The sequence below is a fragment of the Eschscholzia californica genome, unplaced genomic scaffold (genome assembly GCF_041429995.1).
Source record: "Eschscholzia californica isolate CP2 unplaced genomic scaffold, dmEscCali1.0.p SCAF_5, whole genome shotgun sequence".
Taxonomy (NCBI): domain Eukaryota; kingdom Viridiplantae; phylum Streptophyta; class Magnoliopsida; order Ranunculales; family Papaveraceae; genus Eschscholzia; species Eschscholzia californica.
The window spans coordinates 35,544,689-35,558,148 of record NW_028238472.1 but is presented as its reverse complement, the minus strand read 5'-3'; the positions used below and the strand labels follow the sequence as shown (position 1 = coordinate 35,558,148).

Genomic DNA, 13,460 nt, shown 5'->3' with positions numbered 1-13,460 from the left:
TTAGAACCAATTTCGAATTTTTCTCTCAAACTTTCTAGATTTTTTTTCTTTTTTCTTTTTTAATTTTCAGATTCCTCTCTCCAATCTCAACAGATTTCTTTCTCTTTAAAAATATTTTTTTGTTTTAATAGATTTTTCAGAAGTTGATAATCTTTCAAAAAGATAGAGAGGGCAATAATATAATCAATTTTGAAAGATTTGTACAGAAGGAAGAATAAATAAGAATAGGAAACTTTTAGAGAGAGAGAAACAACATGAAACTTTGATGTTGTAGAGATTTTCCATTTTAGATTACAAATAGTGAGACAAAAAGAAAGCCTGTCACATGTAGGAGCCAAATAGTAATTAGCCCATTTTACAAGAATTAAATAGGGCAAAATGGTTATTATTCCCTTGAAGGAGGGCACATTGAATCCACAAAACCTATTTAAAGGACAAACTGGAAAGAAACACTCAATAAGATTATTAGCTAGTGTAGTGATTCATCATGGAAAATGTCTTACTACTTCTTCTCCTTGCAAGCATAATTGCAGTTTCCCATGCTTCCTTTCATGGTGGAGTTCCCTTACCAATAAACCAACTCCGGGTACAATTTGGCTCCGGAGGTCACCACCTTGAAGGTATCTCATGCCTTAGTTGGCGTCTCGCGGTAGAGACTAACAATATTCGTGACTGGAGAACAGTCCCCCTCGAGTGCAAAGACTACGTCGGTCATTACCTGCTCGGCCATCTCTACCGTAAGGATTCTAAAGTTATTACCGATGAGGCGGTGAAATATGCCCAAAGCCTGAATCGTTCTGGAGACGGCAAAGAAACTTGGGTTTTCGATGTCGACGAGACGACCTTGTCTAATCTACCTTATTTTGCTGTTCATGGATTTGGGTATTCATTTTCTTTTCTTATAAACTTGAGATCCCAAGCAACTTTCATAGTTGTACCTATTTTAATTTTTTTTTTTGGTTGCTAGTGTACCTATTTTAACTTGTGATCCTTGTAATGTTTATTTCAGAGCTGAACTGTATAATGCGACGGCATTTGATGCATGGGTGGACACCGGAAAGGCACTGGCATTACCGGAAAGTCTTAAACTGTACAGGATATTAGTTTCATTAAAGTTCAAGATTGTCTTCCTAACAGGAAGAGCTGAGAAACAGCGGCCAATTTCAGAGCAAAATCTTAAATCGGTCGGATATCAAAAGTGGGAGAAGTTCATTCTAAGGTACGTCCCATAAGCAAAGGCGAAATAAAAACTTCTACACACGATGGCTGGTATATTTTTCATTTATGGTGTGTTTGGTTGCAGGATTCCTAAGTAGGATTCCTATCAAAAGTGGGATTTGATAGGAATCATCAATCCTTGGTCTATTTGGCTACCAAGAATCCTAGGACTCTTGAATCTTAAAGATTCCTAATTCCAAAATTTGTATTAGACCAAAATCTCACCCTACCCCCTAGGATTTGATGGGATTTTGGATTAATAAACCTAAATTTCAAACTTAAAATCAACAAAAATATATTTCTTTCTACAAAATAATTATTTTAAAATTTTAAAAATATATTTTTTTCAAAAGTCATTATTTGTTTTAAAAATCATTTTTTTTCAAAAATCATTTTTTTTTCCAAAAATCATTTTTTTTCCAAAAATCATTTTTTCCTTCAAAAAAATCGTTTTTTCTCAAAACCCGAATTTTCCAACAACCGTTTTTTTTTTTCTAAAGAAGTGTTTAAAAATACTCAAATAATAATAAATCATAGGATTCTTATGAGTTGTCAAATAAACCAAAAAATATTACTTAGATTCATGAATCCCACGGATTCATGATTCCGTCATCCAACCACACCATTAATGAATAGAAGCAGTCATGATTCCGTCATCCAACCACACCATTAATGAATAGAAACAGTCATTCACTATTATATCGATCTTATAAGCAATTAGATATGAAAGATCTGGACTGTTCATTTTCCTGAGTGACTCAGCAAATTAGAGATTTTGTCAAAATCTTTTGTACACTAAGCATTTACCTATGCATATTGTGTCTGATGTAGAGAACCGTCGGATTCGGGTAAAACTGCAGTGGTATACAAATCAGAACAAAGATCGAAACTTGAACAACAAGGGTATAGAATAGTTGGGAATGTTGGAGATCAATGGAGTGATATTTTGGGAAGCAACCAAGGCAGTCGGACCTTCAAATTGCCTGACCCTATGTACTACATTAGTTAATCATTTTTTCTTTGAATGAATGATTCCTCCTAATTGTCTTAATCGAAGTAAGATGTTGTCTTGATTATTGCTTATGGTGGTAACATAAATAATAAGAATTTAGCTGGATTTTTTTTTTATTATCGATCTTTGTTACACTTATTGCGTGATAAACATTGTTAAGTTTGTGGTCATCCAACTCAAAACCAATTGGCAATGAGTGGAGAGGACCTATACTTTATATTCTTGGATGCTAGTTACCCATTCTCCTATGTGGGACTATTCTCACAAACACGTCTATTCATATTTTTATCATTTTATCGGTCTCTCTCATACTTGAAACCATTGTCCCAGGGAATTAACAAAAGTTGAAATTACGGGAGGTCAGAATACATACAAAGGAGTTATGACTCTTATGAGAAAACAATATGTGCTTTAACCTTTTACAGTTAATATGAAAATACTTGACGCGCGGATTAATCATCCACTAGCTAGTGCCGTGAATTTATAGAACACCTCGATCATACTTGGAAGAAAATTAAAAGTTTAACAGGAGAATTAAGTCCATATTTCTTGCTGAAAAGTATTGAAACCGATTTTGCAGTTCAAAATGGGTGAAATGTAAGTTATTCCTTCATATGATTTTTCCAACCTAATAGTTGGAGCTGGTGGTCCATCAAAATGTCAAGAATATTACATTTAAACAGTATGAGCCAATACTTAGGTGTCGGTTTCGACGGTTTGGCAAACACAAGTAGAAGGAAAAGTACTTTTGCCTTAACAAAGTAAAAAAGAACGAATTTTTGGGTTTATAGCCCAAAAAACGGGCCCTAATAAGACATTTAGTCCTCTCTAATCTTATAAAGGGTTTCAAAACCAAAAAAATAATATAAATGGATATCTAGTCCATTTGGTGTCATCTAGAGAAAAAACACAAATCCCTATAATACCAAATAAATCATAATTCCTAATCTAACCTTCCTCATATATTATAACTGATTTATCTTCAAAATCCATAAAGATCTTCTTCCATTTTTATCTCCCACATTCTCTCTCCAATCACGTTTTTAAACAAAGAAATATATTATAACTAATTTATCTTCAAAATCCATAAAGATCTTCTTCCATTTTTATCTCCCACATTCCCTCTCCAATCACCAATCACGTTTCTAAACAAAGAAACGTGATTCATTATTTTCAGTAACCGAAATCTCTTTATTCTCTCTCTCTAAATCCGATTCACATAACAAAACCTCCATTAAACTCAGAAATCTTGTTTCATCTTCAGTAGATTGTTTTTCAAACATTCGTCTTCTAATCCAATACACAAGCTCAGAACTCCATTTCCATTTATGTCTCTTCGAATCAAGTTAATCAGGTAAAACATAAATCAATATAAGTTTTTGTGATTCTATTTCAGTTTATAGTAGTTGATTCTCTCTCTCTACATCTTAATCTACTGAAAATCTTCCATTAAAACAAAGAAATTGTTTCATATTCATTAGAGTTTTTCAAAATCAGTTTCTTAATTGTTAATCAGGTAAACAAAATTCTTCTTTAATGATTCTGTTTCAAATCGAGTATGTTATTATTGTATTTCTCTCTCTAAAAGTTTCTTTAATGATTTCGATATTGATGAGATAATCCTTCATTACTAATTCCTAAAAATTGAGTATACTTATTGTTGCAATCAATCAACATATCAGATATCTTTAGATATGTAGTTTAAACCTAATGATATTCGTACTTTTTCTTCAGATCTGGTTTTCAATCCGTACGGATTTATGAAACGTGGTTTTTTCGTACGGTTCCTCATAACAGAATTAACAATACATGTACTTTATCATAAATTACCATAATTTATAGTAAATTATGCAAACATCTCCCGTACAATGTTTTTCAAAATGAGAACATGATATATGTATTTTCTGACAAATTATATATACTTTATCATGAATATTATATGAAACATTAATTATGCTTTAATCTCAAAAACAGTACTCGTTTCATTATTAGAACAACTTCGCTTATATATGTAAATCCCGTGTACTTTGAAATAAATTACATATAATTTACGTAAAAGTTCATGTAATTTATTGTAAATAATATACTTTTTTATATAATTTATATGTATTAATCTCTCTTCATTTGTTATCACAGATGGAGTTCCAGGCAGAATCATCAAATCAAAATAAGCAAATCAAACTTGAAATACTCTTGTTCTTGTTACTTGACTTTTTGATTGGCTCCTCGAAATATTTCATAACAAATGCACACTTGAATGGATCTTGATCATGATTCCTTGCAAAAGCCTCATATTCGGCCCCCTCCATGAGCATTCCAAGCAATAGGGTAACGTGGATGGGCACCATTATTGAACCAGAGAAGATTTTGTACGTTTTTTTGTAACAGAATGTAAACGATTTGTTATGTAAAAGAAATTATGTGTAATGTAAAAGAAATTATGTGTAATTTACTTAATAATACATAATTTACGTATTTATTTCATAATTTGTATTCGATGAGTATTTATGTATGAGTAAAAACGAAAATAAATGCTGCTTTAATGTTCCCAGAAAAATATACTATTTCCAAAACTAAAAGTTAAGTGAGAGAAAGTGACATATATGTTTTGTATATTAACCCCCAAATCACGCTAAACTGATCCTAGATTATATACTATTTCCAAATCTGAAAGTTAAGTGAGAGAAAATTGTTTTGAATCGAAAAAAAATTTACATAGTAAGATAGAGAAAATTGATTTGGTTTCCAAATCTATAAAGAAGAGAGAGAAAATTGATTTAGAAATATCCGTGGTGATGACGTTTTGGTTTTTGTTAGGATTTTGGTTTCTGATTGATTCGGATAATAGGAAAGAGAAAATTTGATTTTCAAATCTGTTTAGAGGAGAGAGAAAATTTGATTTCCAAATCTGTTTAGAGGAGGGAGAAATTATGATTTGTTTCTATCCATTTGTTTACAATAAATCTCCATATTTTTGGCTAATAAATCTCCATATTAAATTTGTAAAGAAGAGAGAGAAAATTGATTTGCAAAAGTTTGGATTTTGTTTCTAAACAGATTATAGAAGAGAGAGAAAATTTCGTGAGAATCTATCCGTTTTTTCCTAAATTTATCCTAAAATCAAGGTACATTAAACCGTTTGAAATTTTTGTCCGGCCTCACATATTAAAATCCCGCGAAAAACGACTGGGACATGGAAGGAATTATGTAATATATATTAAGGGTTTTTAGTCCCAAGAGCAAAAGGACTAAAAATCCATTTGTTGGGAAGATTGGACCCTAAATCCTTTTTGAACATTATTTTGGGCTATATACCCACGGACCCAAAAAGAATATCAAAATTTGACGCAATAGTTGTTTACAAGTAAGAAAAAGTCAAAATGTTAGTTTAGCACCATAATTTACTTCTAACTTGATTTTTCTTTTCCCATAGAGATGGTTCACTTGAAGTTTACTCATACTATTTGATGATGACTATTGTGACAAAGGTGGAGGTGGTGGTAGTGGCGGTGGTTGATTGTGGTGTTGAGACAAAATGGTGTTTGTTGAGGTGTGGTAGCATTGAAGGTGAAAAATATGACGGTTTTGGTATGTTGATATGGTGGTAATGGCGATGGAGGTATGGTGGTGGAGGTATGGCGATGATGGTGGTTATGGAAGTATGACGGTAGTGGTGGTGTAAATATAGAGGTATGAAAGTGGAAGGATAATGGTGGTTGTGGTGGAAGTATGGTCGTGGGGGTAGTGGAGGTATGGTGGTGCTTGAGGTGTGGTTGTAGAGATGAAGTGGTGGCGGTGGTAATGGAGGTACAATTTCAGGGCCGTGCGGTGGGGGGTGCGGGCCGTGCGCCCGCACAGGCCCCCCACCACATGGGGCCTACTTTGGGAAGTTCTTTGTTATCTTATATTAAAAACTAAGGTGAATAGTCAAGCCTAAAAACACAACAGCTCGCTTGGTTAGGCAGTTAGTCTGGGAATTTTGTAAGTGAGGTCTTGGGTTCAAATTCAACCGGAGTCATTTTACATCTAATTTTATATTTTTTCCTACTAATAATCAAAATCATAATTAGACATCCCATGGTATTTTTCCTACTAATAATCAAAATCATAATTATGGACATCCCATGGTAAAGGTGAATAGCTTATTCAACCAAAAAAAGGTGAATAGCTTAATTTTTTCAAATGTCTTGCTAAATACTAACATTTAATAATTTCATAAGAATATTGTATTTTTTTTAATGACAATAAATTGCTTTATTCATCGATTTTTTTTTTTTGCGGGAGCGTAATAAATCCTAGACGTTAAGATTTTATCCTAGAAATTAGTTTACAAAAAAAATTCTTTACGAAGGTTTAATTGATGATTTCGCTTCAACAAATGTAAGAAAAAAATTTCAAGTGAAAATTGTCACTTCAAATGTTTAAAAAATACATTTACATTCGACTAATAAGTAATTTATTATCTTGTTATTATTTTGAATTTATTTGTTGTATTGTATAAAAAAAATACGTTTGTTTATACAGGAGGGCCCAACTAAAGTTTGGCACTGGGCCCCTAAATTCTCAGGCACGGCCCTGGGTACAATAGTGGTGTTTGTGTTAGGAAAAATAACCTAATTAACTTGTTCAGGAATATGAAGATAAACGATGCGAAAGTAAAAGTAGAGACACGAAGATTATTTAACGTGGCAAAATACCTCTCCAAACTAGAAGGTAAAAAACCACGGGACCTAGTCCAGAAATCTTCCACTATAATTATATAATGGGTTAAACAATTCTTCACCAAACCTATGGTGGATAAACCAATTGTTCAAGATGTGTAGAAACACTCTTGGACAACTCTTCACCAAAACTATGGTGGATAAACTGAACAAAGAAACAAAGAAATAGAAATCTCTTACTCCTTAGGATTTGAACAAATCCTAGATTACTAAAGGTTGAAGAAGATAACCACAAACTAAATTGCTTCACAAGATTAATAATCTTCTTTTCTTCAAACCAATATTCTGCTCTTTCAATCTCTCTTGAAAGAACCACTTCAGAAATCTCTCTTTCTCTGACTTCACTTTGTTCTGGAAGTTGTTGTCAATAATCTCTTCCCTTTCATTCCCTTTTATAATGTTAAATAGGGAGGTTTACCAATAGAAATAGGAATTCCTTTTTAGGCTTGAAAAAATAGAAATTTCTATTTTTTCCCCAAACAAGGAATAAGGGAAATCCTATTCCAACTAGGAGTCCTTTTATTATAAGGAGGGACCCCAACAAACTCCCCCTCCCGACTTATGAAGAGGGACCTACCATCCCCAAACCTGCAACACTGCTACATAGCTCATGTTTGCCTTTGGGTAATGGTTTTGTCATCATGTCTGAACCATTGTCGTCAGTATGGATTTTCTCGATCTTCAACACCTTGTCCTCAAGAACATCTTGGATCCACTGGTATCTCACATTTATATGCTTGGACTTTGAATGGAAACTAGAATTCTTACTGAGGTGGATGACACTTTGACTGTCGCAATGAATAACATAATTATCCTGTTTCATACCAAGTTCTTCTAACAGTCTCTTCATCCATAACATCTCCTTGCAACATTCTGTAATGACAATATATTCTGCCGCTGTAGTAGATAAAGCTACACATGTTTGTAATTTAGATTGGCATGACACTGCTCCCCCTGAAAATATAAATAAGTAGCCTGATGTGGACCTTTTAGAGTCTACATCTCCTGCCATGTCTGCATCTGTGTAACCGACTAATATTGGCTTATCATTACCAAAACATATACGAGCTTTAGACGTACCTCTAAGATACTTCAGAATCCACTTCACTGCTAACCAATGCTCTTTGCCTGGATTAGCAAGAAACCTGCTTACTACTCCAACTGCAAATGCAATGTCCGATCTTGTACACACCATTGCATACATCAAGCTTCCTACAGCTGAAGCATAAGGAATTTTCTCCATTTCTTCTTTCTCACTTCTAGTTGATGGACACTGATCACGAGTCAACTTGAAGTGACTGGCTAATGGACAACTCACTGGTTTTGTCTTGTCCATATTGAACCTTTCTAGAACCTTCTCAATGTATCTTTCTTGTGATAGCCAAAGTTTTCCAGCTTTCCTATCATGAGAGATATGCATGCCAAGAATTTGTTTTGCTGGACCCAAGTCTTTCATATTAAAATACTTGTTTAGTTCCTTCTTTAACCTGCTAATTTTATTAGCATCCTGACCAACAATCAACATATCATCAACATAAAGTAGAAGTATAATCAAATCTCCATCCGGAAATTTATGAACGAAAACACAATGATCTGAAGTCGTCTTGTGATACCCTTGATCCTTCATGAATGATTCAAACTTTTTGTACCACTGTCTTGGTGCTTGTTTTAGGCCATATAAACTCTTCTCTAACTTACAAACCAAGTGTTCCTTACCTTTAACTTCAAACCCTGTCGATTGTTCCATATACACATCTTCCTCCAAGACATCATGAAGGAAAGCGGTCTTGACATCTAGTTGCTCAATTTCTAGGTTCATACTTGCAGCCAATCCCAATACTAACCGTATAGAGGACATCTTCACCACCGGGGAGAAAAATCTCATCAAAATCAATACCCTTCTTTTGCCCAAATCCTTTCACCACTAGGCGTGCCTTATACCGTGGTTGTGAATTTCTTTCTTCGGTTTTGATTTTGAAAACCCACTTATTTTTAAGAATTTTCTTATTCATAGGTTTTTCAACCAACTTAAAAGTGTTGTTCTTATGCAATGATTCAATCTCATCTTGCATAGCTTTCAACCACTCCTTCTTGTGTTCATCATCTATGGCTTCTTCATAACACTGTGGTTCTCAGCTATCTGTAACCATCACATACTCGTGTGGAGGATACTTGGTAGATGGTGCTCTCTCTCTAGTCGATCTCTCAATTCAACTGGTGGTTCATGTTGAACTTCCGTTCCTTGCTCAACATCATCACCCATAGGAACATCTTCATGAACTTCATCTTCATGATTTTGTTCTTCACCTACATTATCATGCATAACCTTAGAAGAGATATGTGGATCTAGATCAATGAGATCATTACTATGATTCTCATGCTTCTCAACTTTCCCGAAATCCTCAATAGTTTGATTTTCAAGAAAGACCACATCTCTACTTCTAATAATCTTCTTATCAACTGGATCCCATAATCTGTACCCGAATTTCTCATCTGCATACCCTAAAAAAATGCATTGCTTGGCTTTATCATCAAGCTTTGTTCTTAGATCTTTAGGTATATGCACAAAAGCCCTGCAACCAAACACCCTTAGGTGTCCATAACTGACTTCTTTCCCAGCCCACATTCTCTCAGCTACATCTCCATCTAATGGTGCTGAAGGTGATAAATTAATCAGATAACATGCAGTACGCATTGCTTCACCCCAGAAACTTTTAGGCAACTTAGCTTCTGAGAGCATACATCTGATCCTCTCCACAATAGTGCGATTCATGCATTCTGCTACACCATTTTGTTGTGGAGTTTTGGGAACTGTCTGTTCATGTCGAATAACATGGGTTTTGTAATACTCTTCAAACGACCCGATGTATTCACCTCCATTGTCAGTGCGAATGCACTTCAATGATTTTCCTGTCTCCCGTTCTACCATGTTGTGGAGATTCTTGAAAACTGCAATCTTTGGTCTTTATGGCATATGCCCAAAATTTTCTGGAATATCATCTATAAAAGTAACGAATACAAAGCACCACTAAGTGTTTTGACCTTTAAAGGTCCACAAACGTCAGAATAAACAAGCTTTAAAACACTAGATTTTCTTTCAGATGCATTCCTTTGAAAGGAAACTCTATGTTGCTTTCCTACTAAACAATGAGAACAAGTGTTTAAATTTATACCTTTTATGTTCGGTAAGTCTTGTCGTTTAGCGAGGATTTGAAGTCCCTTCTCGCTCATGTGCCCGAGTCTTCTATGCCAAAGATCAGTGGAAGAATCTATTTCAACTACATTCAATTCTCCTTTACACAGTTTTACTTGAGTCCTGTATAAAGTACAACACTTCTTCCCCCTTGCTATCACCATTGACCCTTTTGTGAGCTTCCACTTTCCATCACCAAAGTGACTGTGGTACCCTTCATCATCTAATACTCCGGTAGAGATTAGGTTATATCGAAGATCTGGTATATGCCTCACATTCTTAAGAATCAATATACTTCCTGTGCTCGTCTCAATTTTCACTTCTCCAATTCCTACGATTTTTGAGAAACCTAAGTTTCCCATCCTGACTTTGCCAAGGTCACCAGTTCTGTAAGAGTTAAAGAAATCCTTACATGGAATAGCATGATACGAAGCACCTGAGTCAACCAACCATGTTGTTTCTGGTTCTGACTCAGTCATACTTGAGCAAGTGTCTCCACAACCTGAGAGTAAGATAATGTCATCACCTGAGGCAACTGCCGCAACATTATCTTGTTTTTCATCATCCTTTTTATTTTCCTTCTTTGGTTTCCTGCAATCACTCTTGTAATGACCCATTTTTCCACAACCAAAACATCTAACTTCTTTCTTTGATGTTGATCTCCCCCTTGACTTATCACGGTTATGAGGTTTTCTACTTTTACCTCTCCCCCGTCTTTCTGTAACAAGTGCCTCTGAATGAGACTCGTCTGACGATGATTTCCTTCTTGTTTCTTCATTCAACAAACTACCTGTTACGTGATTCATACGCATTATGCCATCAGGAGCAGAATTGCTAAGAGACACCACCAATGTCTCCCAACTATCTGGTAAACAATTTAGAAGAAGTAAGGTCTGCAACTCATCATCCAAAACTAACTTCATTGCAGAAAGCTGATTTACTAGACTTTTCATTTATTCAAGTGTTGAGCAATTAAGGTTCCTTCTTTATATTGTATTTTTCCTAGCTTTCTGAACAAGTAAGCCTTTTTGGCAGCTGTCTTCTGATCATATAATTCTTCTAATTTCCTCCATAGACTAAAAGCGGAAGTCTCCGTCGATACATGATGAAAGACACTGGGTTCTACCCATTGTCGAATAAATCCAACAACCTTACGATCTAATACCTTCCAGTCTTCTTCATCCATCTTCATCGGTTTTGTACCGTGATTTTCAATGGGTGCAGCTAGGTCTTTGCAGTATAACAAATCTTCCATTTTTGCTTTCCACATCAAGTAGTTTTCTCCATCTCAACTAATCATGCGATTAGTATTCACTTCCATACTTCTGAACAATAAATCCAACCTTAGCTCTGATACCACTTGTTAGGAAAAATAACCTAATTAACTTGTTCAGGAATATGAAGATAAACGATGCGAAAGTAAAAGTAGAGACACCAAGATTCTTTAACGTGGCAAAAAATCCCTCCAAACTAGAAGGTAAAAAACCACGGGACCTAGTCCAGAAATCTTCCACTATAATTAAATAATGGATTACACAATTCTTCACCAAACCTATGGTGGATAAACCAATTGTTCAAGATGTGTAGAAACACTCTTGGACAACTCTTCACCAAAACTATGGTGGATAAACTGAACAAAGAAACAAAGAAATAGAAATCTCTTACTCCTTAGGATTTGAACAAATCCTAGATTACTAAAGGTTGAAGAAGATAACCACAAACTAAATTGCTTCACAAGATTAATAATCTTCTTTTCTTCAAACCAATATTCTGCTCTTTCAATCTCTCTTAAAAGAACCACTTCAGAAATCTCTCTTTCTCTGACTTCTCTTTGTTCTGGAAGTTGTTGTCAATAATCTCTTCCCTTTCATTCCCTTTTATAATGATAAATAGGGAGGTTTACCAATAGAAATAGGAATTCTTTTTTAGGCTTGAAAAAATAGAAACTTATATTTTTTCCCCAAACAAGGAATAGGGAAATCCTATTCCAACTAGGAGTCCTTTTATTATAAGGAGGGACCCCAACAGTTTGAGGTGTTGTGGTGGTTATGGTTTGGTGGTGGTGGATGTGCCACAACGGTGGTGGTGGAGGTGCCACAACGGTGGTGAATGAGGTATGGTGGTGGTGAAAATTTTATTTTGGTAGAGCCGACGAAAACAAGAAAAAGATATTGTCAATTAATATTCATGTATATGTTGAACTTAAATAACTTTACTTTGAAGTCAAAAGCAAAATGTTTCGAACTTCAAAAGAAAGTCAGTTTTAACTTAAGTCAGAAGTTTTTGCGTTACCAAACTAACTTTTTAACGTTTTTACTTAAATATGTAAAAAGTTACTTATTTTTGTGTTGCCAAACGACATCTAAATAATTTTTCTTCTCTTTCCTCTTCCTTTCTCTCTTCCTCTCTCTCTTCTTTTTTCTCTCTCCCTTCTGTAAGAGTTTAACCCAGACGAAGATATAACCTCTTTGTGTGTAAAATCAAAAGGCGAATTGCGTTAAACCCTATATCTAGGAAATGTTTTTCGGGAAAAAGGGTTATCTCCTTTGTCGGATAGAGAGAGAAGGAAAGAGAATTGAAGAGGGAGGAAAAAACAGATAGAAATATATATATATATATATATATAGAGAGAGAGATAATTCTGTCATTCCACTTTAACTTCCAATGAAGGCCAGCCGACCATGTGTGCGAAAGAAGAAGAGGTGAATTAGAGATTAGAGTGAGTGAAGTAGGGGAGAGAAAGATGTGACGAACAAAAATGTGCGAGAAGAAATTTAAGTTTGTTTTTTTTTGTAAGTGAATGAAGAAACTTAAGTTTAACAAGCATAAGAGTAAAACTGGGGAGCTTGGAGGCCTTGAATACAATTGGAGACCAAAACTGTTATTTGACGACAAATTAAGGGTCAAAATAAAATTAACCAGAAAATAAATAAGGAAGATGAAAACCTTACCCCAACTTTCCCAAGAAATAAAGAAAGGGTGGGGCGGTAATTATAAGGCCCAAAATATGGGACTCAAAGAGAATTAGGCCCAGTCTCAAATAATAATGAGAAAAAAACCCACTTGGTGAAAGTACCTTACTACCCTCATTTATATAAACAAAAGACTAGAGAGTCCCATCCAGTCAAAAGAGTTAGGGTTTTGGTTGAGTACCTCATCTTCTCATTCTCTCTCTCTTCCAGCTCAAATATTTCTTTTCTTTTTTCTCTCTCTACCTTAACCGGAATTGGGTGATCGGACATGAAATTAGTTTCTTCGGAAACGAAGTCCGACCGTTGAACTACCGGTATGCTTTCATCTTCATCTTCTTTAATGC

General features: G+C 34.8%; 1 protein-coding gene across 1 annotated transcript; it reads left to right on the top strand.

Annotated features, from left to right (window-relative positions):
- Positions 1-455: 455 nt before the first annotated feature.
- Positions 456-2,333, top strand: LOC147538863 (acid phosphatase 1-like). The gene is made up of 3 exons (XM_086643404.1): positions 456-882; positions 1,010-1,219; positions 2,050-2,333. The coding sequence occupies exons 1-3, from the start codon at positions 488-490 to the stop codon at positions 2,225-2,227; spliced, it is 783 nt and encodes a 260-aa protein (XP_086499530.1). The 5' UTR covers positions 456-487; the 3' UTR covers positions 2,228-2,333.
- Positions 2,334-13,460: the final 11,127 nt, after the last annotated feature.

Coding starts and splice junctions, on each gene's coding strand:
- LOC147538863 (XM_086643404.1), top strand. CDS start 488: ATGGAAAATGTCTTACTACTTCTTCTCCTTGCAAGCATAATTGCAGTT. Junction 883..1,009: donor TTTGCTGTTCATGGATTTGG/GTATTCATTTTC, acceptor TGTTTATTTCAG/AGCTGAACTGTATAATGCGA. Junction 1,220..2,049: donor TGGGAGAAGTTCATTCTAAG/GTACGTCCCATA, acceptor TGTCTGATGTAG/AGAACCGTCGGATTCGGGTA.